The sequence below is a fragment of the Coregonus clupeaformis genome, chromosome 21 (genome assembly GCF_020615455.1).
Source record: "Coregonus clupeaformis isolate EN_2021a chromosome 21, ASM2061545v1, whole genome shotgun sequence".
Taxonomy (NCBI): domain Eukaryota; kingdom Metazoa; phylum Chordata; class Actinopteri; order Salmoniformes; family Salmonidae; genus Coregonus; species Coregonus clupeaformis.
In genome coordinates, this window is record NC_059212.1 from 52,093,417 (window position 1) to 52,121,283 (window position 27,867).

Below are 27,867 nucleotides of genomic sequence, written 5' to 3' on the forward strand. Positions count from 1 at the left end.
AACATGTGTCAAAGTAAAAAAAAAAAAAACATTTCAATGTGACTAGAGCTCGTACTTTCCAATCCTTTAGGTGGCAGCAGTGTGCCAAATGGTTGTTCTCCAGTCACCAATGTCGTAATGAAGAAGACTAGAGCAATAACAGGAAACGCCGATTTTTTTGGGGGTTCATATTGCTAACTATAACGATAGTCATTAGTTGGAATGCCAGTGAAGTATTTGTGACAGTAAGAGGGATGGGGCTCTTATCAGAAAGAAGCAATTTATGTTTATTTTTCCTCTTCATAATTTTGACAGAGGGGCATTATAAATGGGTAAGTCCACCTACGTATTAAATAGCTTTCTATAGACTTCTTGAGCTAGCTAGCTAGCTAATCTCTTCTTGTTGCGTATGGTTAGCAAGCTGCCGGTTGCTTGCAGTAAGCGTTTGCTAGCTTGCTTTGTTGATTCATTCACCGGTAACGCTAACGCTACTACGGCACACCCCTAATAACTAACTAAAGTGTGTCAAGCGAGCTAAATCAGTGTCAAAAAGCTAGCAAGTTCGCTTACCCAAAGCAAGTCCTGTTCATGTTTACAAGGTGGTGTGTTTGTTCAGCGTAAATTATCTTGCTAACGTAACTAGCTAGTTAGTGTTAGGTAGCATCAATAAACTAGATTCAGTTCCCAGCTACAAATTGTACAAGCAGCTAGTTTTGGACATCATGTGATCGTGCTCCGTGTTAGGACAGGGATCATCAACTAGATTCAGCCGTTGGACGATCTCTTATTGAGCGGATGGTCAGGGGACCGGAACATGATTACAAATAATTTGTAGACTGCAATATATATTTGACTAAAACATAGTAATTTAAAACCTTGCTTATATTTGTATACGATCACATATATCTATTGTTTGGCAATACTTTGGAACTGATTTCCAAAATGTAAAGTCACTTGGAGCTGATTTGCTGTTGTTTTTACAGTCTTATGTCCAACAATTAAAAAAAGAACAAAACCAAATTGTTCTTTTTTATTGTTGGACATAAGATTGTAAAAACACCAGTTGGGGAACCCTTGTTTAGGAGATTCCTGGCTAAGCTAATTATGGCTCTTTGAGCTAGCTTGTAAGCAAACCGCCCAGACATTACGAAATATTTTGCGTCACTTGTCACGGGATTGTCATGTAGCTCGAAACTCATTCGTCAAATGCAGCTAACGTTAGCTACTCAGCAAGGTAAAGCAAATAACCACCTCTGTTTATCTCAAATCAAATATTTGCGTGACATGGGCTTACATGCAAAAATCTGTACTCTGATTCAAGTGAGAGTGAGACATCTTCAAAGCCACTGATGCGCGTCCTCCATCTCCTGCTTCAATATAAAACAACTTTTGCTAAAAATACATGAATCCAACAAACACAACTGTCATGTTTTGATCAGATTTTCTCTCGTGGAATGGAATTCAATAGCCCATTGTCTAAATTGACAAGCGCTATCTTTGTACTCGCGCAGTCATTTGCATCCATAAGATAAGTTGATCAGTCCACCTCATTCCTATAGTCAAATCATTTCCCATACACTTCACAACAACATGCAGCAAAAGGGCAATTAACTTTAACATACAGAATGTTTGGCTACAGTGCTATATGGGGTAGCAATACACAAATGTTGGATACTGAAAACGACTGTAATGGGAGACCTGTATCGTCAAGGAAGTAACTGGAGTTGCTCTTCGGGATTTCCCTGCTTTAACCAGACATTTATTTATATTTGGGGGATTTGTGTATTGTTTTGTATCGCTAGGTATTACTGCACTGTTGGAGCTAGAAACACAAGCATTTCGCTGCACCTGCGATAACATCTGCAAATATGTGTACGCGACCAATACAATTTCATTTGACATTACTTAGCCTGTTCCGTGTGCCATCCTCCTCCTAGGCAGCTGGTTTGGTGGTGGATGGCGGGTAACTTTTGAACTTCGCCCCACATAGAAACACAATGTGTCAGACTCTGAACAGAGGCTTAAGCCTTGTTCACATTGTCAGTTTGAAGTTACTCAAATACAAATCTAAATCATATCAGATTCGAATCTGTTATTTTTCCTGCAGTCTGGACAGCCAGCCAAAAAGCACATGGAATCAGATATTTCAAGCCACATTTCAAATCACTTTTGTAGGTGGTTTGAAATCGGATACAAATATGGTTCGAGGCCATGCGACTTGTGTGAATGGTCAAATCTGATTTATTTGCCCTCAAGTAGTTTTTTAACTTATTTGGCATATCTGCAGAGAAGCTCCCCAAATACAGGTGTGCCAAGCTTGTAGCGTCATAGCCAAGAAGACTCGAGGCTGTAATCGCTGCCAAAGGTGCTTCAACAAAGTACTGAGTACAGGGTCTGAATACTTACTGTATGTAAATGTAATATTTCCGTTTTTTATTATAAATTTGCAAACATTTCTAAACCTGTTTTTTGCTTTGTCATTATGGGGTATTGTGTGTAGATTGATGAGTGGGGAAAAAACAATTTAACACATTTTAGAATAAAGCTGTAACGTAACAAAATGTGGAAAAAGTAAAGGGGTCTGAATACTTTCCGAATGCACTGTAGCTAAATTTATTGAGTAACTGTAGGCCACAGCTTTCCATCACCACGGCGTAATAGCCTGAACCGATGAGGTTCGTCTAACCTGGTCCTTGAGCAGTTGATGAAACTTAATTTGGTGGTCTTTTCTCCTACTATTGTTCAAACAAAAATGGTACGCAACAGGGACGTATTCTGTTGCAAAGTGTTTCTTAAACTGAAGGAAATGGAACGAAACGGGGAAGGACCTACCTGAATTTGTACAATAGAAACTCTAGTTTTGCTCTGTTTGCTTCCGTTTTGTTCTTCAATGGTAAACGGTTTCCGTAATGAATACACCACAGCTTTTCGGCTCTTTGGCTGATAATCGTGATGTAGGTTCCATGCGACAGTCTCTGATCATGCTAACATTTTTACGTTTTAGAATAAAAGTGTTTTTAGGTATGTAGTTTGTTGATTTAAGACGACATGGAAGAATGTTAAAAATGACCAACCAAGCATATGCACATTTTTCTATTGAATAATATTTTAAAAAAGAATACAGACGGTTAGGAGTGGCGCAGTGGTCTAAGGCACTGCATCGCAGTGCTAGCTGTGCCACTAGAGATCCTGGTTCTAATCCAGGCTCTATCGTAGCCGGCCGCGACCGGGAGACCCATGGGGCGGCGCACAATTGGCCCAGCATTGTCCAGGGTAGGGGAGGGAATGGCCGGCAGGGATGTAGCTCAGTTGGTAGAGCATGGGTTGTGGGTTCGTACTGCTGTACCCTACTCGGAGGCGTGGTCACATTAAGACATGCCTCGTTGTGTCTATCTATGGCTACGCAAGTTGTCATAGTAGCAACGGGGGTGTGTACGCAGTGGTGTAGGCTCAGCAATGTGAACAAGGCTTTAGACTAGGAGGAGCACAGACAAGGTCTGGTCACAGAAAAGGCAGAAAATAAGTGCATTAAAGTCTTCAAACACACCCCTCTTTAAATGCCAGTGTAATTTATTTATTTAACCTTTATTTATTTAACCTTTATTTATTTAACTAGGCAAGACAGTTAAGAACAAATCCTTAATTACAATGACTGCCTACACCGGCCAAACCCGGACGACGCTGGGCCAATTGTGCGCTGCCCTATTGGACTCCCAATCACGGCCGGTTGTGATACAGCCTGGAATCGAACCAGGGGGTCTGTAGTGACGCCTCAAGCACTGAGATGCAGTGCCTTAGACCGCTGCGCCACTCGGTAATAACTGATGAGAGACACGTTGGAAGTAATATGCCATTAGCAACATGTAATTAGTGAGTTCAGTCTGGTCGTAGAGTGCATGTTACTGTGATTCACATGAAACACCGGACAGTGACAATAAAGGAACCAACCAAGTTTGTCGAGTGACATATGCAAAAGAACAGGGCGCAGTGTGTACTATGCATGATCAGTCAGTACAACCAAGATACATTCGTGCTAGGAAGTCAACCGTCAAGAGTAGATTAAAATTGGAAAGCGGAAGACCTCTGATTTGCAGAAGTGAAGGTTTTATTTTAGGATCTGAAACACAGGGCCGTTCGAGGTGCATAGTAGGTTAATATTACACTCAGATGTGGTACAGAGAAAATAGTGACGATAACCCCAAGGTGCACAAGATGTCAACTCGCTTCTGCTTTAATTTAGCAATGATATCATTTGGGTTTGGGTAAATCATTTGAATTCTATCACTTTTTGACAGCAACCCTTTTGATTTGAATGAAATGAAACCTTCCACACATATTTGTCCATAGTAGAAGTGCTCAGAATGTGACCAAAACCTTCAAGAGATAAAGGTGCTCCATGGTGACTCCTTTTGCATACCCCACCATACCATGACACATCCATGTCTTCATCACTGGAAAAGATAAATGGTTGAAATTGATATAATTTAAAGCTTACAAACAGAGTTGTCAAACTATTAAATAATTTCTAGATACATTTTTTAAAAGACACAATATTTCATTATTTAACCTTTAAATGTCAATTATCAAAAAATGTGTATATGTTGTAGCTTAGACCCTATTTTCTGTCATCTGAGGTGTGTGTTGTGCCCGTCATTGGTTGAGAGACAACATGCTCTTGAATACAGGGTGGGTGTCACGTTTTGGCTGATGAATGTACTAAAATGGGAATATAATTTTAATTTCAACTTTCAAATGGTACCACAAAGATGGTTGTAGGTCCAGACATCAGAGAATGTTGACTTGAATGGGAATATCTGTTTTAAATTATACTGTCAATCCTCCATAGGAAAACCTATTGAAATTATAGAGAATAGACATGACCGTTTAAATTGTAATTTGATGGTGGACTGACGACCATCTTTGAATCTATGAATTATATTTCTATGATTTAAATGACACCCACCCTGTATTCCAGAGCAAGCTGTGTCTCAACTGATGGCAGGCACAACAGATGATGTGAAACAGGGTCTAAGCTACAACGAATGCTAATATGAATTTTTTTAAGTATACAGTGCTTTCGGAAAGTATTCAGACCCCTTTCCTTTTTCCACATTTTGTTACGTTACAGCCTTATTCTAAAATTGATTAAATAAAAAAATGTCCCTGTCAATCTACACACAATACCCCATAATGAAAAAGCAAAAACAGGTTTTTAGAAATGTGGAGATGGGAGAACCTTCCAGAGGGACAACCGTCTCTGTAGCTCAGTTGGTAGAGCATGGCGCTTGCAACGCCAGGATTGCGGGTTCGTTTCCCACGGTGGGCCAGTATGGAAATGTATGCACTCACTAACTGTAAGTCGCTCTGGATAAGAGTGTCTGCTAAATGACTAAAATGTAAAATGTAAATGTCTCTGCAGCACTCCACCAATCAAGACTTTATGGCCAGACGGAAGCCACTCTTCAGTAAATAGCACATGACACCCCGCTTGAGTTTGCCAAAAGGCACCTAAAGGACTCTGACCATGAGAAACAATATTCTCTTGTCTGATGAAACCAAGATTGAACTCTTTGGCCTGAATGCCAAGCATCACGCCTGGAGGAAACCTGACACATCCCTATGGTGAAGCATGGTGGTGGCAGCAGAGAGATCCTTGATGAAAACCTGTTCCAGAGCACTCAGGACCTCAGACTGGGGCGAAGGTTCACCTTCCAACAGGACAACGGCCCTAAGCACACAGCCAAGACAAAGCAGGAGTGGCTTTGGGACAAGTCTCTGAATGTCCTTGAGTGGCCCAGCCAGAGCCCGGACTTGAACCTGATCGAACATCTCTGGAAAGACCTGAAAATAGCTGTGCAGCGACGCTCCCCATCCAACCTGACAGGGCTTGAGAGGATCTGCAGAGAAGAATGGGAGAAACTCCCCAAATACAAGTGTGCCAAGCTTGTAGCGTCATACCCAAGAAGACACAAGGTTGGAATCGCTGCCAAAGGTGCTTCAACAAAGTACTGAGGAAAGGGTCTGAATACTTATGTAAATGTGATATTTCTGTTTTTTTATTATTAATACATTTGCAAAAATCAACTGTTTTTGCTTTGTCATTATGGTGTATTGTGTGTAGATTGAGTTGGGGAAAAAACTATTTTAATCAATTTTAGAATAAGTCTGTAACGTAACAAAATGCGGAAAAAGTCAAGGGGTCTGAATACATTCCGAATGCACTGTACAAGTTTTTAGATGATTGACGCTAAAGGTAAGAAAGGACATTTTTATTAAACATTTTTTTCAATAAATTATACAATAATTTGACAACCGTGTTTTGTAAGCTTTTCAATTATATCAAACTCAACCATTTATCTTTTCCAGTGATGAAGACATGTCTCATTGTAGGGTGGGGTATGCAAAATGGGTCAACTTTGAGCACCTTTATCTGCTGAATGTTTTGGCATTCAGGTCCATGGCATGCGGGAGACTCCCCAAACATATGGAAGAAGGTACTCTGGTCAGATGAGACTAAAGTTAAGCTTTTTGGCCATCAAGGAAAATGTCTAGCGCAAACCCAACACCTCTACACCACGAGAACACCATCCCCACAGTGAAGCGTGGTGGCAGCATCATGCTGTGGGGATGTTTATCATCGGCAGTGACTGGGAAGCTGGTGAGAATTGAAGGAATGATGGATGGCGCTAAATACAGGGAAATTCTTGAGGGAAACCTGTTTCAGTCTTCCAGAGATTTGAGACTGGGACAGAGGTTCACCTTCCAGCAGCACAATGACCCTAAGCATACTACTAAAGCAACACTCGAGTGGTTTAAGGGGCAACATTTAAATGTCTTGGAATGGCCTAGTCAAAGCCCAGACCTCAATCCAATTGAGAATCTGTGGTATGACTTAAATATTGCTGTACACCAGCGGAACCCATCCAACTTGAAGGAGCTGGAGCAGTTTTGCCTTGAAGAATGGGCAAAAATCCCAGTGGCTAGATGTGCCAAGCTTATAGAGACATACCCCAAGAGACTTGCAGCTGTAATTGCTGCAAAAGGTGGCTCTACAAAGTATTGACTTTCTTGTTTGTTTCACAAGAAAAAATATTTTGCATCTTCAAAGTGGTAGGCATGTTGTGTAAATCAAATGAGACAAACCCCCCAAAAATCTATTTTAATTCCAATAGGAAAAATGCCAAGGGGGGTGAATACTTTCGCAAGCCACTGTATGTAGCCTACAGAACACCAATTGGAAGTTCCGATAAGTAGCCTACCTATCTCCTCTCAGGTTCAAGCCCAGCACTGTGTGTGGTACGGTGAGTGTGGGGAGTCCGAGAAGGTCCAGGGGAAGAAGTACAACTGCAACTATACAGGACCGCCCATCCCACTTCCAGCAGAGGGCCATGACCTGCTCACGGTAAGGTTGACCATAGACATTTTCTTTGAACTGGTTCTCAAGATGTCTTCTGTGAACTTCTGAAATGACACATGACTTACGTTCAAATGTGTTCTCTCTCACATGTTTTACTTTAGCAAAACCAGGTTAGGTAATGGAAATTATACCATTCTTGTTGTGTGTGTGTAGGAGCTGTGTCCAGGCTATGACTATGGGAACCGGAGTCTGTGCTGTGATGTCCAGCAGCTCCAGACTCTGAAAGGGAGCCTTCAGTTGCCCCTACAGTTCCTCTCTCGGTATGTACCATGGTGGTTTTGCAAAAAGGACTTGTGTCATACTTGGACAGACCCCCGTAATAGCTATAATTTAGTTTAGCAAGATGCCTTGGCAGTAAGGTAGCTTTGTTGGCATGTTATCATTGTCACCTGTATCCTTCTAAAGGTCTCTATAAATGATGATGATGATGATGATAATAAGTGCATTTATCCTGACTCTGTGTTTTCCATCTCCAGATGCCCAGCCTGTTTCTTCAACCTGATGAACCTGTTCTGTGAGCTAACCTGCAGCCCCCACCAGAGTCACTTTATGAATGGAACCAAGTTCACTAATGACACAGCTGCCAACGAGACCAATGTGGTGGAAGTCCAGTACTACATTGGACAGACATTTGCCAATGGTGAGGGGAGGGGGCACATTTCCTGGCCCCAGATCTGTTTGTGCTGTCAGAGCCAACTCATATGGTCGTTATCCAGCTAGTGGGCACAGTCTCTAGATCACAGTTTGAGACTTACACTAAATATACAAAAGTATATGGACACCCCTTTAAAATAATGGATTAGGATATTTCAGCCACACCCGTTGCTGACAGGTGTATAACATCGAGCACACAGCCATGCAATCTCCATAGACAAACACTGGCAGTAGAATGGCCTTACTGAAGAGCTCAGTGACTTTCAACGTGGCACCGTCATAGCATGCCACCTTTCCAACAAGTCAGTTCGGCAAATTTCTGCCCTGCTAGAGCTGCCCCGGTCAACTGTATGTGCTGTTATTGTTAAGTGGAAACGTCTAGGGGCAACAGCTGCTCAGCCGCGAAGTGGTAGGCCACACAAGCTCACATAATGGGACCGCCGAGTGCTGAAGCGCGTAGCGCGTAAAAATCGTCTTTCCTCGGTTGCAACACTCACTACCGAGTTCCAAACTGCCTCTGGAAGCAACGTCGGCACAATAACTGGTCGTCGGGAGCTTCATGAACTGGGTTTCCATGGCCGAGCAGCCGCACACAAGCCTAAGATCACCATGTGCAATGCCAAGTGTCGGCTGGAGAGGTGTAAAGCTCACCACCATTGGACTCTGGAGCAGTGGAAAGGAGTTCTCTGGAGTGATGAATCACGCTTCACCATCTGGCAGTCCGACAGACGAATCTGGGTTTGGCGGGGACATAGTTGCATAGTGCCATCTGTAAAAATAAATTTGGAGGAAGAATGGTCTGGGGCTGTTTTTCATGGTTCGGGCTAGGCCCCTTAGTTCCAGTGAAGGGAAATCATAACGCTACAGCATACAATTACATTCTAGACGATTCTGTGCTTCCAACTTTGTGGCAACAGTTTGGAGAATGCCCTTTCCTGTTTCAGCATGACAATGCCCCTGTGCACAAAGCAAGGTCCATACAGAAATGTTTGTCAAGATTGGTGTGGAAGAACTTGACTGGCCTGCACAGAGCCCTGACCTCATCCCCATCGAACACCTTTGGGATGAATTGGAACGCCGACTGCGAGCCAGGCCTAATCGCCCAACATCAGTGCCCGACCTCACTAATGCTCTTGTGGCTGAATGGAAGCAAGTCCCCGCAGCAATGTTCCAACATCTAGTGGAAAGCCTTCCCAGAAGAGTGGAGGTTGTTATAGCAGTGACGGGGGGACCAACTCCATATTAATGCCCATGATTTTGGAATGAGATGTTCGACAAGCAGGTGTCCACATACTTTTGGTCATGTAGTGTATGCTGACTGAGTAGCAGTGCCAGTGAACATCTTGATAAGTAGATTTCTACAAACTCCTTAATTTCCTTGTATTATGCTATTCTTTGGGTTACTAAGGGTCAGATTAACACCCCTGTGTTGTGCTGTATTTGGCAAAATGCAGTTGACGGTCACAGCGTGAAGAGTGGAAAAACACAATCCCTTCCCTTGGCTAGCATAACTATTGTTGACATAATGCTACAGATGTCGGTCAGTGCCAAGGTGTATAATGTAATTCTGGTCCTCTTTCTTGGCAGCCATGTACAATGCTTGTCAGGATGTCCAGGCTCCCTCCAGTAACGTGAAGGCCTTGTCACTGCTCTGTGGGAAAGACGCCAGTGACTGCAACGGCACCAACTGGATCGAGTACATGTTCAACATCAACAATGGACAGAGTCCCTTCCCCATCATCCCTATATTCTCAGGTGAAATTATGTGGACAAACACAGAATATTTGCACTTTGTACATACAAGGTTTGGATGTCCCGACAAGGGTACATCAGATCTGTAATTTCACTGTTTTAAAATGTTGCAGGTTTCAGTGAAATTACACTGAACAAAAATAGAAATGCAACATTCAACAATTTCATTGATTTTACTGAGTTACAGTTCATATGAGGAAATCAGTCAATTGAAATAAATTCATTAGGCCCTGATCTATTGATTTCACATGACTGGGAATACAGATATACATCTGTTGGTCACAGATACCTTAAAAAACAATGGGCTTCACAATGGGCCTCAGGAACTCTACGGTATTTTTGTGCATTCAAATTGCCATTGATAAAATGCAGTTGTGTTTGTTGTCCGTAGCTTATGCCTCCCCATACCAAAACCCCACCGCCACCATGGGGCACTATGTTCACAAAGTTGACATCAGCACACCGCTCGCCCACACGACACCATACACGTGGTCTGTGGTTGTGAGGCCGGTTGGACGTACTGCCAAATTCTCTAAAATGACGTTGGAGGCGGTTTATAGTAGAGAAATGAACATTAAATTATCTGGCAACAGCTCTGCTGGACATTCCTGCAGTCAGCATGCCAATTGCACGCTCCCTCAAAACTTGAGACATCTGTGGTGTTCTGTGTCAAAACTGCACATTTTAGAGTGGCATTTTATTGTCCCCAGCACAAGTTGCGCCTGTGTAATGATCATGCTGTTTAATCAGCTTCTTGATATGCCACACCTGTCAGGTGGATGGATTATCTTGGCAAAGGAGGAATGCTCACTAACAGGGATGTAAACAAATTTGTGCACAACATTTTAGAGAAATAAGCTTTTTGTGCGTATGGAAACTTTCAGGGATGTTTTATTTAATCTCATGAAACATGGGACCATCACTAAACATTGCGTTGCGTTTATATTTTTGTTCAGTGTATGTAATACGTACATTAACACAATATTGAGTACTGCTGTCTAATTCTTTCTTCGTTCCTTTTTAATGATCACAACAAATAACATCCTCGTACCACCCCCACCTCTCCAGACGTGCCAGTGTCCGGTATGACCCCCATGGACAACAAGACATACGGCTGTACAGAGGGTCTGGAGGACGGTTCTGGTCCCTGCTCCTGCCAGGACTGTAGCCAGGCCTGTGGCCCCCAGCCTGTCCCCCCTCCCCTGCCACCACCATGGACCATCCTGGGCATAGACGCTATGGTCGTCATCATGTGGATCTCCTACATGGCCTTCCTCCTTGTCTTCATCGGAACCGTGATCGGCGCCTGGTGCTACAGGTGCTGACTGAGGGGCACTGATGCTGAGATTTCAGTCACACTTTTAATCAGTGCCGTTTTGGAGCAGTATGTAATGCTTGTGTATTTTTCTTATTTAGAAAAAGGACGATAGAGTCTGAGTATGGCCCAATATTGGACAGCAATAACCCTCACTCTCGGAACAATGAAAACATTGAACAAGGTACTATTTTATTTGACATGAGTTGTGACTCTGTCTCATCTTGTAAAATAATCAAGCACAATATTCAATATTGAGACACCTACAAACCTGCTCTTGCTGCAATCTGACCTGTAACCTTCTGCCTTCCCTCTCTCTGTCTCAGTGGATGCATCGTGTGGCGAGACAGTGGGCGAGCGCTTCGAGAACGCCCTGCGTTACCTCTTTACCCGCTGGGGCTCGTTTTGTGTACGGCAGCCCCTCATGGTCATCCTGGGCAGCCTGGTCGTAGTGGCCGCATGCTCAGGGGGCCTGGTCTGCATGAAGATCACCACAGACCCCGTGGAGCTGTGGTCCTCGCCCAGCAGCCAGGCCAGGCAGGAGAAAGACTACTTTGACAGCCACTTTGGACCCTTCTTCAGGGCAGAGCAGCTCATCATCACCACCACATTGCAGTCAAAATCCATCTACTCCCCGTACCCCTCGGGGGATGACGTGCCCTTTGGAGCCCCCCTGAACAAGGACGTCCTCCACCAGGTGGGTTAGGTAGAGGAACTAGGCTGGGTGGTGATTGATTGATGTGTGATTGATACTTTCAGATGGAATTGTTGTAGCATTTTGAATGGGATTATGGGTTCTGGACATTTGCTTCAAACTATCTGAGAGCCAAGAATATATTCGCTCTTGTAGACCAATTGTGGAGACTCTTCTCTTCAGGAAAAAATCTTTGGTCCTTGCCTTAGTTCTGATGTGACATTTTATAGCTTTAGTTTGTGGAAGAATTAGAGGGAAAAACAATCTCTCATCTTTCAGGTGTTGGATCTCCAGACGGACATAGAGAACATAGTGGCCTCATACGGGGACCAGAAGGTGACCCTAAAGGATATCTGCTTGGCCCCGCTAGCCCCCTACAACGACAACTGTACCATCCTCAGTGTTCTCAACTACTTCCAGAACAGCCACGAACAGCTGGACCGTAGCATAGGAGATGACTTCTACGTCTTCGCAGACTACCACACACACTTCCTCTACTGCGTCAGGTGGGTGGCCCTCAGAACACATTCTCTAGTGACATCTGCACCTGGGGAATGCAGCTGAACTCATGAGGTTATACTAGTTGGAGTTCCTCTCCAACTCTCAACTCTATCATTCACATTGAGAGATTGGTTCTGATATTGCACATTTAAAAAATATCTTTCTTTCTCCTCATTTCCCTTCAGCAAGTAAATACTCATAGCTGTAAATGGTGAATAGTAGTCATCGATTTGTGTATATTACCTCAGTTCTTAAAGCATTCTCTCTGTCTCTCCTGTGTAGTGCCCCAGCATCCCTCAACGACACCAGTGTGCTCCATGATCCCTGCCTGGGCACCTACGGAGGCCCCGTCTTCCCCTGGCTGGTCCTGGGAGGCTATGATGGTAAGTGGGGATGCGTTTACATCATCACACAAATAAATATAATGTACTAGTCAGTGGACAATTTATTTATTTTTTGCTGCTTTTTCTGTGGGTATGTTTAAGTGTATTATTTGTATGTTTGAATTGGGAAAACTTGTCAGTGCTAAAAATGCTTAACTTTATTGCATAACTCCTTTTATATAGTCAGTTTAAACACAAATGTTTTTATAGTTTTATTTTATAGTTTTTATTAGGCAGAGACCAAAAAAAATACCAAAAAAATAGGTATTTGATAATTGACCTGTGTATAATTGGATGTAATTAGCTGTCTCTGACTGTTTGCAGCTTTGAATCTATCCCTTGGAATATGCGATCCTTCAGTATCTTCGCTATTGATTTACTATAGTTTATTGTAGTTTTTATACGGTTTAATGTAGTTGTCTATTGAAATGTGTCTACTGTCAACACAAATTCCCTGACCATGTCATCTTTGCATCTTTCTTCCCCACTGCAGCCACCAACTACAACAACGCCACAGCTCTAGTGATCACGTTCCCTGTCAACAACTACCATAACGACACTGTCAAGCTGGGGAAAGCTCTGGCCTGGGAGAAAGAGTGAGCAATAATCTCATACTTTGTCAGCTATCAACCTTCAGATTCTAGTGTATAGAGTAAAGGAATTTCATATTTCACAAGTCAAATATGGTTTGGTTTTGTGCCATGAGTTGCCATTGCAATAACACCACCCTCCATGTCTCTGTTTCCAGATTCATCAGCTTCCTGAAGAACTATAGCAACCCAAACCTGACCATCTCCTTTAACTCTGAGCGGAGCATCGAGGACGAGATCAACCGCGAGAGCGAAAGTGACCTCAGCACCGTCGTGGTCAGCTATGCTATCATGTTCGTCTACATCTCTCTGGCGTTAGGACACATCCACAGCTTCAGGAGAGTACTGGTTAGTAGGAACTAACTTCAGACATTATAATAGTTGATTTTAATTTAGTAAGATCATGTTTGTCTACATCTCCCTGGCTCTGGGGCGTATCCACCGCTTCAGATGCCTACTGGTGACACGACTAACTCAGACTTTACAATAGTGTATTGTCCGGCTGTTCACCTTGTCACCATTTCATTTAGTAACATGATATCTGTTTAATTTGCGAAGATCATTTCATTTGCGATGTGAGTTGGTAAAACTAATTTAGAAAGCATTGATAATGAATGAATAATACATTCAGGAACTCAAACGTCAGAAAAAGGATATGAGTGAATGTATGAGCAAATGTATCCACTCACTTCTGTAAGTCGCTCTGGATAAGTGTGTCTGCTAAATGACTAAAATGTCAAATGCGAGCAAGTCATTGTCTTTGTCCCTTCCCAGGTGGACTCTAAGATCTCCCTGGGCATAGCAGGCATCGTGATCGTGCTGAGCTCAGTGGCCTGTTCTCTGGGCATCTTCAGCTACGCTGGCGTCCCTCTGACACTCATCGTCATCGAGGTCATCCCCTTCCTGGTGCTGGCCGTGGGCGTCGACAACATCTTCATCATCGTACAGACATACCAGGTAGGCATTATGGTTGTCTGACTACACTAACCATGATTTGTTGGACATAGCTGTGAACACCAGTGTTAACTCTGTTTGTTACACACGCACACACACACACACACATTTACACATACACACACTGTATTGACCACCTGTGTGTGTTGTGTTGAACAGAGGGATGAGCGGATGCCTCAAGAGGAGCTGCACCAGCAGATAGGCCGTATCCTTGGAGACGTGGCTCCCAGCATGTTCCTCTCCTCCTTCTCTGAGACAGTGGCTTTCTTCCTGGGTACGAAAATGACCTGTAACTAGGGCTATTACGGTGACCATATTACCGCCACACCGGCGGTCACGAGTCATGAAGGCAGTCAAGTTCCATGTGACCGTTTAGTCACGGTAATTAGGCTTCTCCAAGCTCTGATGCTGCTGATGGTCATTAGTATCCTACCAAACTTGCTAACTGCCTGGTACTCAGCACTCTATTGTCCCTCTAATCACTCTGACATCAATGTTCTAAAAAATCGAATCAAACACTTAATGAGAGCCCATGAGCTCATGTTGCGCAAAATGTCTATAGGCTATGCAATTGCATGAGAAAACAGAGTGATGGCCTCTATTAAAAAGAGGATCCCATCAGCTTTCTACAATCATTTGCGCTTTAAGCCTACTGCCGTGTGCGCATTGCTGCGCTTATAATGTGAAGAAATAGCCTAATAGTTTATCAACATTTTAAGCTAAATGTTCTGATCTGTTGCATCAGCCTCATTGTGTAAAAAAGTTGTTTGGATGCTAGTGGTTGTATTTATTTGGGATCTATTGCATCCCACAACTGTCCCAGACTATGTTTGGAATATTTATTTCTCGCACAGAATAGGTCAATTTTTGTATTATTGGGGATAGTACATTTACATTTTACATTTACGTCATTTAGCAGACGCTCTTATCCAGAGCGACTTACAGTTAGCGAATACATATATATATATATATTTTTTATACTGGCCCCCCATGGGAATCAAACCCACAACCCTGGCGTTGCAAACGCCATGCTCTATCAACTGAGCTACATCCCTGCCGGCCATTCCCTCCCCTACCCTGGACGACGCTGGGCCAATTGTGCGCCGCCCATGAGTCTCCCGGTCGCGGCCGGCTGCGACAGAGCCTGGATTCGAACCAGGATCTCTAGTAGCACAGTTAGCACTGCAAAGCAGTGCCTTAGACCACTGCACCACTCAGGAGTACCCAGGAGTAATAGTAGATTGACATAGGCTAGTGCTTTTGCTGTTCGTTAGGCCTACTCATCTTGTTGGCTGACAAAGTAAATGTGGACAGTTCTTCCAATATCTTCAATATGCGCCTCGGAATTGGATAAGGACGCGCGCAGTTGCGTCCCGGATGTGTCTGTCTTCACTTGTAGCCTGTGAGAAAGACCCGATCACCTGACGGAGAGCCATGTGAGTGAGAGGTGCTTCGGAGCACTCAGCACGCAGGGAAAAGGGAATTATAATGATTACATTCAGCCCAAGGGCACAACGGCCACTGGCTGTAAAAGGCATGGATTTTTTTTAAGGGGACATTACGGCCACACAAAGAGGATTCTGTCGACAAATTCGAGGCATTATCAAGTGCTTGTCAAATTGTGAATGAGAGACTGATGAAGTGTGTACAGCCTGCACAAAAAAATAAATGAAAGCTCATGCCTTTCATGCAACTTTTTTCAAATCATCATTAGTCGCATCATGCAGCCTTAGAATGTATTAAAAATCAAAACATATAACCCAACGTTTGTATCGCAACTAAAGTTACATAAATAACTCTAAATTAAGCATATAGGAGTACCTGTTTCTTTGTTAACCGCTTAACACAGAATAGCTGCATGTTGTTTGGAGAAAATATCCATTCTATTTTATTCAGCTTTGTTCAATTGTATTCTTACTATAAAATACTATAAAATAATGCCACGAAATTCTAAGCAAATCTTGTCTGCTAAATGAACTATTGTAGCCTACAGCAATATGACATAGCCAGATCAGGACCTAACATAAGGACAACTCAGAGTATGCTATTCTGTTCTTCTGAAATGGACTACATTTTCTTCATATCATGTTTCGTTAGACCTGTCTAAAATGAATAATGGATTTATTGTGAAGGTGTAGGCTATATTACATGGATTTATTATACTTTTTTAAATGTAGATGTTCCAAAGGTCTGCATCAGTGGCTTGTATGATATGTGTGGAAGCCAGGAGATGCTAAATGTGTTTATGTTAAGTAACGGTCAATTACCGTGAGACCGGCAGTTATTTGCTTGACAATCACGGCTGATGAAATTATGTGACCGCCACAGCCCTACCTTAACACACTACTTGGCATACTAAGGAAGGCAGGTAGCCTAGCGTTAGAGCGTTGGGCCAGTAACCGAAATGTTACTAGTTCGAATCCCCGAGCTGACTGTGCAAAATCTGTTGATGTGCCCTTGAGCAAGGCATTTAACCCTAATTGCTCCATGGTCGCTATTTGATAATGGCAGACCCTGGCTGTGACCCCACTCTGAGGGTTTCTCAGGGGGAGTTGGGATATAAAAAATATATATAAAAAAAACATTTCCAATTCACACATGCGTATTAAAACACACTTGTACATGTGTGAAATGGGACAAATATAAGCAACCACCAAATTATAATTATCATACATTATACAACAATCAAAACATATTGTATAATGTATCCAAGTAGTATGTCTCAACACACTAGGTGTAGATAATTGAAGATGTCAGCTAGGTCATTTCTATGGATTTCAGTATTGACTGCAAATGTTTTGTAACCACAATCTTTAGTCCGGAGCTCTGTCAATGAGTTACCTACTATTTTCCTCTCCAGGGGCCCTGTCCACTATGCCAGCGGTGCGGACCTTCTCCCTGTTTGCTGGGTTAGCTGTGTTCATTGACTTCCTGCTACAGATCAGCTGCTTCGTCAGCCTGCTGGGCCTGGACGCCAAGAGGCAGGAGGTGAGGAGCATAGACATTAAAACTAGTAGATGGTGATCGCGCTGAGGTCATCCATGTATTTCTATGAAAAATCCTGATGGCGCATGAAGCCGGAAGTATTTGAATTTGAAGCGCGCCATATTGCTGAATAGGGCTAACTGACACAAAAAAAGTGTCCGTAACTAGCAAAGGATCATGGTTAACGTAGTTGTTTTCATTCTGCCTGAGAGAGTCAACCTGGTTTTATTGTACACTACCAGTCAAAAGTTTGGACACACCTACTCATTCAAGGGTTTTTCTTTATTTTTAAAATGTTTAACATTGTAGAATAATAGTGAAGACATCAAAACTATGAAATAACACATATGGAATCATGTAGTAACCAAAAAAGTGTTAAACAAATTTTATATTTTATATTCTTCAAATAGCCACCCTTTGCCTTGATGACAGCTTTGCACACTCTTGGCATTCTCTCAACCAGATTCATGAGGTAGTCACCTAGAATGTATTTCAATTAACAGGTGTGCCTTCTTAAATGTTAATTTGTGGAATTTATTTCCTTCTTAATGCATTTGAGCCAATCACTTGTGTTGTGACAAGGTATACAGAGGATAGCCCTATTTGGTAAAAGACCAAGTCCATATTATGGCAAGAACAGCTAAAATAAGCAAAGAGAAACGGCAGTCCATTATTACTTTAAGACATGAAGGCCAGTCAATATGGAACATTTCAAGAACTTTGAAAGTTTCTTCAAGTGCAGTCGCAAAAACCATCAAGCACTATGATGAAACTGGCTCTCATGAGGACCACCACAGGAATGCAAGACCCAGAGTTACCTCTGCTGCAGAGGATAAGTTCATTAGAGTTACCAGCCTCAGAAATTGCAGCCCAAATAAATGCTTCACAGAGTTCAAGTAACAGACACATCTCAACATCAACTGTTCAGAGGGGACTGTGTGAATCAGGCCTTCATGGTCGAATTACTGCAAAGAAACCACTACTAAAGGACACCAATAAGAAGAAGAAGAAGAGACCTGCTTGGGCCAAGAAACACGAGCAATGAACATTAGACCGGTGGACATGTGTCCTTTGGTCTGGAGTCCTACCATACCCCGTTCAAAGGCACTTAAACCCTCTCATCCTGTCATCCTCTGTTCTCCACTCTGTCATCCTCGGTCATCCTCTGTTCTCCACTCTGTCATCCCCATAGACGTTGGTCAGCCCCTCCATCACTTGACAGGCTTGTTGACTCTGCTCTCATCTGGATAATAATACATTTCATTGTAAGAGCTTTTCACAAAACCCAAAGTCACTTTACATACACAAGAAAACCAGCAGGATAAAAATATATAAAATCCCACATTATAGTAAGTATATAAAAGTACACTAAACATAAGGACAGACTAACCACAGAGAACACTAAACGTGATGACGGACTAACAAAGGAATTGAACTAGACAGAGGATAAAAGCACACCACACCACATAGCACACCACACCACATAGCATAGCACACCACACCACACCACACCACACCACATAGCACACCACACCACATAGCACACCACACCACATAGCACATACCACACCACATACCACACCACATAGCACACCACACCACATAGCATACCACACCACATAGCACACCACACCACATAGCACACCACACCACATAGCATACCACACCACATAGCACACCACTTAGCATACCACATAGCATACCACACCACATAGCACACCACACCACATAGCACACCAAACCACATAGCACACCACACCACATAGCACACCACACCACACCACATAGCACACCACACCACATAGCACACCACATAGCATACCACACTCCACACCACATAGCATACCACACCACACTCCACACCACATAGCATACCACACCACATAGCACACCACACCACATAGCACACCAAAACACATAGCACACCAAAACACATAGCATACCACACCACATAGCACACCACACCACACCACATATCACACCACACCACATAGCATACCACACTCCACACCACATAGCATACCACACCATACTCCACACCACATAGCATACCACTCCACACCACATAGCATACCACACCACATAGCATAGCACACCACACCACATAGCACAAAACACACCCTTAGATGCGCATGCATGAGGGCGGGAGCGTTCTCATAGCCTGCCGGCCCGTGATTGGTCTGTGTCAGCACATGGTCCTGTGTGAACATGATCATAATAAACGTCCGTCTCCAAGTTTTGTTTGGCCGTTCTGGCGATCGTAATTTACATAGGCTTTCTAGGGCAGCCCAGGGCTTTTGGCACAGCTAGGTTGCTACGCAGTAACCGACCAGCAGAGCTCGTGACCTCACGCTCCAGACCGGACACTGAGGTCCTGGTGAGGAGGGTTCGGGGCTGGGGGTGACTCAGAAGGGGAAGGTGTAGGGTTGGTTGGGCTGCTAGTGTTGTTCCTCTGTTTGTTAAGAGGTGAGTCTGGCTGGGAATTAAAAGAACAGAAATGTCTACACACTATTTGCTGCTCCTCTGAGAGGACTGGTGATGACTGTGAGGACTGGTGATGACTGTGAGGACTGGTGATGACTGTGATTAGTGGTGAAGACTGGTGATTACTCACAGGGCTAGGGTAGGATTGGCTTGCTAGAGTATCTGTCAGCTTTCTATGTCACTAAGTCCCTGGTCCATTATTACCATGTCGTGCCCGTCTAAGCATGAACATCACGGCCTACTTCAAATGAGCAGTGCACTGATGTCACTTTTAATAGAGAGAGACACTGGAGTTGTCTAATATGGAAGTAAATTCTCACCTGTTTTACTGATTGGTCCTTGGGGCCTTCTGCTGCTGGAGGTTGGAATTGACCAGTTGTGAAGTTGTAAATACCAGTTGGATGCATTCACATGCTTTGAACTCATTGAGTAACTCATGGATACAATTTGTATGTCTCTGTGTGCAGTTTGAAGGACGTTGAAGGTAATTTCTGGAGCCGTTGTTAATTAGTGTTAGCGCAATGACTGGACATCATTCTCTTGTGTTTCAAGAATGAACATGTTGCGTTCCCAGGGGAATCGTCTGGACATTGTGTGCTGTGTGAAGCTGCCAGAGGGCCAGGAGAAGAAGACTGATGGCTTCCTCTTCCGCTTCTTCAAGAATATCTACGCCCCCTTCATCCTCAAGGAGTGGGTCAGACCCATAGTGGTGAGTGCTGATACTCAGATTTGAATGTATATGAACAATAGAGCCGGCATTCAAGCCAACAATTGATGTAAACAGTTAGCCACTAAACGTCCATAGTGTATCTTTAATATCTCCTCTTCTTGGACAGGTGTCTGTGTTTGTGGGGATGCTGTCCTTCAGTATCGCTGTCACCAATAAGGTAGAGATTGGACTGGACCAGAAGCTCTCCATGCCTGATGTAAGTATGTTTTAGTACGTATAACCCCACCAGTCTCACTCAGTGGGCTAATGACATTTGGATCATGTTGGACATCTCTCTATTGAATCTCCCATCCTATAGGACTCGTATGTGCTGGACTACTTTAAGAACCTGAGTGCGTACCTCCACACGGGTCCTCCGGTCTACTTCGTGGTGGAGGACGGCCATGACTACCTGAGTCTGGAGGGCCAGAACTCTGTGTGTGGAGGGGTGGGCTGCAACAATAACTCTCTGATCCAACAGGTCTACACAGCATCTCTCATTAGCAACTAGTGAGTGACACACAGACTCACACACGCACTCACACACCGCCTCCCTTAACTGCAACTAGTGAGTGAAGCAACAGCAACCTCCCCTCTTTTTACCTTTGAACTGCATGTTGAGTATTATGCTGTGAAGTCAGTCTAGCTCAAACGGGGTGACTAGAACTCTGGGTTTAGCTGCAGTTGTTATAGCAATGAACTCATTGACAAATACCTTCTTGTTTAAAGGAATTCTAAGACTTTCTTGAATATCTTCCAATCGAAAAGGATCAAATAATCTCCATGTTATTGTCCCCCAGCACCACTATAGGATTCAACCCGTCATCGTGGCTGGATGATTACTTTGACTGGGTCAAGCCTCAGTCCACCTGTTGTAGATATTACAACTCCTCTGGGGCCTTCTGCAATGCCTCAGGTAACACAAACACACTGTAGATATTACAACTCCTCTGGGGCCTTCTGCAATGCCTCAGGTAACACAAACACACTGTAGATATTACAACTCCTCTGGGGCCTTCTGCAATGCCTCAGGTAACACAAACACACTGTAGATATTACAACTCCTCTTCTGCAATTTATAAAAATATTGTATTAAAGTACCTATTTGTCTCCGCTCATCAGTGGTCGACGCATCGTGTTTGCATTGCCGCCCCATGACCCCGAGCGGGAAGCTGAGGCCTACGGAACAGGACTTCATGAAGTTCCTACCCATGTTCCTGTCAGACAACCCCAACGTCAAGTGTGGGAAAGGGTAATTGTTGTTTCTCTATGGCAATCCAAGCATAGTTCATAATGGATTGTGTATTGACAAATATTGGATGTCGGGTTTGAGTTTACGGTAAACTACTCATCTGAATCTTTAGTTTTCACTTTTGCTTTTCACCACAGCTCTGATAGAATTGTCTCTGTTGAACTCTTAAACTCTTTGTTCATTCAGTTTAAGGGAATTGAAATTAGTTTGAACTGAATGACCCTCTCTGCCTCTAACTTGGTCTTTGTGGTCCTGTAGTGGTCACGCAGCCTACAGTTCAGCGGTGGTTCTAAAGGGGAACGACACGTCTGTGGGGGCCACCTACTTCATGACCTACCACTCCATCCTCAAGGACTCACCTGACTTTATAGACGCCATGAAGATGGCCCGTGTCCTGGCTGACAACATCACAACTGCCATGGGACACAAAGTTTTCCCCTACAGGTAAACTAGGCTAACTCCTATTTTAGTTAAGGGTTCTTGTTATCTCACTCAGATAGGAGTTATCTGCTCCAGTGTTGTTGTTTCCATATCACCCTCACTTAAGAAAGTTTGAGGCGGGGCCTCCCAAGTGGCGTAGTGGTCTAAGGAACTGCATCGCAGTGCTAGAGGCGTCACTACAGACCCGGGTTCGTTCCCGGGCTGTGTCACAACCGGCCGTGATCGGGATTCCCATAGGGTGCCGCACAATTGGCCCAGCGTCGTCTGGGTTAGGGGAGGGTTTGGCCAGGGGGGGCTTTACTTGGCTCATCGCGCTCTAGCGGCTCCTTGTGGCGGGCCGTGCTCCTGCAGGCTGACTTCGGTCGTCAGTTGAACGGTGTTTCCTCCGACACATTGATGCGGCTGTCTTCTGGGTTAAGCAGGCGGGTGTTAAGAAGCTGGTTTGGCGGGTAATGTATCGGAGGACGCATGACTCGACCTTTGCCTCCCGAGCCCGTTGGGGAGTTACAGCGACGAGACAAGATCGAAATTGGGGGGGAAAAGGGGGTAAATTACAACAAAACATTTATATTTAAAAAAAAAGAGTTAGTGTGACTGGCTTAGCTGCTGCTATAAAAGTCACTGGTAAAATGTTGCAGGTTTACATTTTATTGACGTTTGTTGACATGAGGCTTGTCCTGGAGGCAGAACTGAGCAATTTCCCGTTAGATAAACCAGCTGCAAATTTAAGGTTAGGGTTAGTCATTAGGGTTAGCATAGCTCTCAAACTATAGGCGGCGTTCTTCCTTCTCCCTACAGTTTTCAGCCCTCAGCTTCACCCACGACTGGCTCATGTGAACTACAATCCCGTCCCTGTGTTATGTTTAGAAATGTCAATAATCATCGCTTGCGATACGGCTTTCGAAACATATGGCCCTTATCTTTCATCAGCAAGAAATAAACTTACTGTAGCAGTTTAGCACAGATCCATACAGCTATGGGTGCCTCCAAGCTACACTTCCTCCCCAGTTACGTTTACACACAGGTGTTCGGAGTACGCTAAATAGCTAGTTAGCCCAGGTGGTCGCCTCTGTTTTGTGCTGTAACATGAAGATATGGCCGTGTAAGAACCCTAACCCTACAAAGGTGTGTATCAATTTAACTTGTATTTTTTATTATTTCTCACTGATATGAATAATAAGGTCCTTGTGCTTCCAAAACTGTACCGCAAGCAGATTTGATGACTTTGTGGCTGTGCTAGCTAGTGATCAAACGCTAACCTGCTAAAATGTTCTACCATGAGGAGAGATTATCTTCACTAGTGGGATAGATACTCCCTTAAAACACTGTTTCTGAGTTCCTGATTATCTGGCTAAATGAACCGGCTCTGTTAAATTGTGTAGTCTCTTAGGACTCAAAGTCCAGGGTCTTTGTTCCTTAAAATAACCATAAAAGGTAGAGAAGTTAGTCGGTCCTAGATAACCACACACTCATAACATGTTGTTATAGCTGCCTTTGTAACATATTGTTTTTCTCTGGCATTGTTTGACCTTGACATCTAGGTCCTGTTCACATGTACAACACTTCCTGTTTTAAGAGTTAGAGAGGGGTTGTATAGTACATTTAAACACAGCATGTAAGGTAAATGCCAGCACTGAAATATGCCATCTGTATGTATTCTGACCAATCAAAAGTGCTGCCCTGTTTGTTTTTTGTTTTGCTTCTTGGTCAAATAATTGTTTAGTATCTTCAGTGGCCACCACTAGGGCAATGCATGTTATACCTTTTTAAATGCACACTTCACAACATGTAGCTTTCTAAATCCTATAATATGGTCATGTTGCAGAGGTTGAATTAGTTTAGTCTTCAATTCTAACCGTTCTTTTCCGTCTTCAGTGTGTTCTACGTGTTCTACGAGCAGTACCTGACCATCGCCTACGACACGGTCTTCCAGCTGGGCGTGTCGCTGGCGGCCATCTTTGTGGTTACCACGGTGCTGCTGGGCTTTGAGCTGTGGTCAGGAGTGCTGGTCAGCTTCACCATCGCCATGATCCTGGTCAACATGTTCGGGGTCATGTGGCTATGGGACATCAGCCTCAACGCTGTGTCCCTCGTCAACCTCGTCATGGTGAGAGAAGGAACAGGCTGATAGCAGCTGATTTTAAAATCTCAGATAAAGACAGAACCATGTCTTCCTATAACTTGGCATATCTGGGTTGTTTTGGTAGTCATTTTTAGTTGCCATATTTTGACACCAAGAGGATGCAGAAAACTCCTTGTTGTGGATACAGCCCAGTATTCCCAGTCTATTAATAGTTTGTGTGTGTTGCAGAGCTGTGGTATCTCTGTGGAGTTCTGCAGTCACATAGTGAGGGCCTTCTCCATCAGTGTGAAGAGTACCAGGGTGGAGAGGGCTGAGGAGGCTCTGGCCCACATGGGCAGCTCAGTAAGTACAGGGGTGTATTCATTAGTCGGATTCCATTGCAAAACGTTTAGTCTGCAAAACGTTTTGTAACTAAAACTATTGTTTCTATAGGACAAATTCCGGTAGGTCCCTCCATGTTTTGTTCTGTTTGCTTCCGTTTGGTTGCTAGAGTAAACAGTAAACTGTTTAGGTTGCAACAGACAATGTTTTTCAACGGAATCTGACTAATGAATACACTCCAGCTCTACTCTTATAGTTCACCACAGACTGGCACACTGTTTTCTGTCCAGAAAAACAGCACGCTGTCTGAATATTTTTAAGGAAAAAGCATTTGGTTCATCCCTTGCCCAATGATTGTCTGTTATCAGTATATCTGACATGTAAAAATAGTATCGCAAAAAGAACTGTGGAGTGAAATTGAATTCTTGGCTTGAATCAAATATCTAGGAAAGTAGAAACTAACATTTACATTTTAGTCATTTAGCAGACGCTCTTATCCAGAGCGACTTACAGGAGCAATTAGGGTTAAGTGCCTTGCTCAAGGGCACATCGACAGATCTTTCACCAAGTCGGCTCGGGGATTAGAACCTGCGACCTTTCGGTTACTGGCACAACGCTCTTAACCACTAAGCTACCTGCCGCCCCAGAAATGACTTCCTTGTTTTACTCAGGTTTTTAGAAACGGGTTATTTGACTCATTATTGACTGGAGGGAATGCTGACCAGCAGAAGGTAACTAAACCAGGCTCCTCTTCTCCCAGGTGTTCAGTGGCATCACTCTGACTAAGTTTGGAGGGATCCTGATCCTGGCTCTGTCCAAGTCCCAGATCTTCCAGATCTTCTACTTCCGCATGTACCTGGCCATGGTGCTGCTGGGGGCCACGCACGGACTCATCTTCCTCCCTGTGCTGCTCAGCTACGCAGGTGCACATAGTGTGTGTGTGTGTGTGTGTGTGTGTGTAAATGTGTGGCCTTTCACATCACATATACAGTGGGGAGAACAAGTATTTGATACACTGCCGATTTTGCAGGTTTTCCTACTTACAAAGCATGTAGAGGTCTGTAATTTTTATCATAGGTACACTTCAACTGTGAGAGACGGAATCTAAAACAAAAATCCAGAAAATCACATTGTATGATTTTTAAGTAATTCATTTGCATTTTATTGCATGACATAAGTATTTGATCACCTACCAACCAGTAAGAATTCCGGCTCTCACAGACCTGTTAGTTTTTCTTTAAGAAGCCCTCCTGTTCTCCACTCATTACCTGTATTAACTGCACCTGTTTGAACTCGTTACCTGTATAAAAGACACCTGTCCACACACTCAATCAAACAGAGTCCAACCTCTCCACAATGGCCAAGACCAGAGAGCTGTGTAAGGACATCAGGGATAAAATTGTAGACCTGCACAAGGCTGGGATGGGCTACAGGACAATAGGCAAGCAGCTTGGTGAGAAGGCAACAACTGTTGGCGCAATTATTTGAAAATGGAAGAAGTTCAAGATGACGGTCAATCACCCTCAGTCTGGGGCTCCATGCAAGATCTCACCTCGTGGGGCATCAATGATCATGAGGAAGGTGAGGGTTCAGCCCAGAACTACATGGCAGGACCTGGTCAATGACCTGAAGAGAGCTGGGACCACAGTCTCAAAGAAAACCATTAGTAACACACTACGCCGTCATGGATTAAAATCCTGCAGCGCACGCAAGGTCACCCTGCTCAAGCCAGCGCATGTCCAGGCCCGTCTGAAGTTTGCCAATGACCATCTGGATGATCCAGAGGAGGAATGGGAGAAGGTCATGTGGTCTGATGAGACAAAAATTGAGCTTTTTGGTCTAAACTCCACTCGCCGTGTTTGGAGGAAGAAGAAGGATGAGTACAACCCCAAGAACACCATCCCAACAGTGAAGCATGGAGGTGGAAACATCATTCTTTGGGGATGCTTTTCTGCAAAGGGGACAGGACAACTGCACCGTATTGAGGGGAGGATGGATGGGGCCATGTATCGCGAGATCTTGGCCAACAACCTCCTTCCTTCAGTAAGAGCATTGAAGATGGGTCGTGGCTGGGTCTTCAAGCATGACAACGACCCGAAATACAGAGCTAGGGCAACTGAGTGGCTCCGTACGAAGCATCTCAAGGTCCTGGAGTGGCCTAGCCATTCTCCAGACCTGAACCCAATAGAAACTCTTTGGAGGGAGCTGAAAGTCTGTATTGCCCAGCGTCAGCCCCGAAACCTGAAGGATCTGGAGAAGGTCTGTATGGAGGAGTGGGCCAAAATCCCTGCTGCAGTGTGTGCAAACCTGGTCAAGACCTACAGGAAACGTATGATCTCTGTAATTGCAAACAAAGGTTTCTGTACCAAATATTAAGTTCTGCTTTTCTGATGTATCAAATACTTATGTCATGCAATAAAAAGCAAATTAATTACTTAAAAATCATACAATGTGATTTTCTGGATTTTTGTTTTAGATTCCATCTCTCACAGTTGAAGTGTACCTATGATACAAATTACAGACCTCTACATGCTTTGTAAGTAGGAAAACCTGCAAAATCGTCAGTGTATCAAATACTTGTTCTCCCCACTGTATAATTCCCCTTCCTAACAGCACGCTATAGCACCTCTCTGTAAGCTCACTAGCACCCTCTATCCACAAAAGGAAGTGTGGTGTGAAGTTCATATTTGCCTAACATCTGAATATGTTGCGTAGTGCCTCATAGTAAGTACCAGTTTGTCTGTATGTCAATGTTCACACTCCATGGAAGAGGGGGGGGTTTGCCTCCAAAAAGTCCTAAACGATTATGCCTTTGAAAAAATGACACCATCTGTCTGTCTCTCACCTCAGGTCCTTCGGTCAACAAGGCCAAAGTGTTTTCAGCCAACAAGCGCTACGCCGGCACAGAAAGGGAACGCCTCCTCAACTAGAGACAGTACAATGGTATGAACCAACTAACCAGCCTGTCAGGTTTGGGAGAGACTGTGTGGGTATGGGGTGACACAGCGCGACAGGAGCAGCTGTTTCTATGATTATTGACACACTCATCAACAACTCACTACGCAGCGCAACGCAGGGATGCAACTCAGGAATAACAGTGTGGGGTGTCTGTCAGAGGCCTTGTCCAGTGCTTCCTTTCGCTTATTTAATTATCAAGGGTAATTCTGGGTAGTATGCATTAGTGCACACAGTGGCAAACGTTTTGCAACGGAAAATGAAAAAATTGCATTTAAGTCCAGGGCCCGTATTCACAAAGCATCTGAGTAGAAGTACTGATTTTAGGATCAATTTAGCCTTTTAGATCACAATGAATATGATTACGTTGACAGGGCGGGGGGGGCTGGTCCTAGATC

At 43.8% G+C, this 27,867-nt stretch overlaps 1 protein-coding gene across 1 annotated transcript; it reads left to right on the forward strand.

The window, feature by feature from the left end:
* Window positions 1-139: 139 nt before the first annotated feature.
* On the forward strand, window positions 140-27,847 carry npc1 (Niemann-Pick disease, type C1). The gene is made up of 25 exons (XM_041842744.2): window positions 140-311; window positions 7,253-7,381; window positions 7,550-7,656; window positions 7,873-8,036; window positions 9,638-9,805; window positions 10,871-11,120; window positions 11,219-11,301; window positions 11,444-11,814; window positions 12,091-12,317; window positions 12,595-12,695; window positions 13,189-13,291; window positions 13,444-13,633; window positions 14,060-14,242; window positions 14,399-14,513; window positions 17,100-17,227; window positions 20,283-20,417; window positions 20,545-20,634; window positions 20,737-20,927; window positions 21,218-21,333; window positions 21,540-21,669; window positions 21,928-22,113; window positions 23,986-24,217; window positions 24,422-24,535; window positions 25,275-25,437; window positions 27,365-27,847. The coding sequence occupies exons 1-25, from the start codon at window positions 234-236 to the stop codon at window positions 27,442-27,444; spliced, it is 3,834 nt and encodes a 1,277-aa protein (XP_041698678.1). The 5' UTR covers window positions 140-233; the 3' UTR covers window positions 27,445-27,847.
* Window positions 27,848-27,867: the final 20 nt, after the last annotated feature.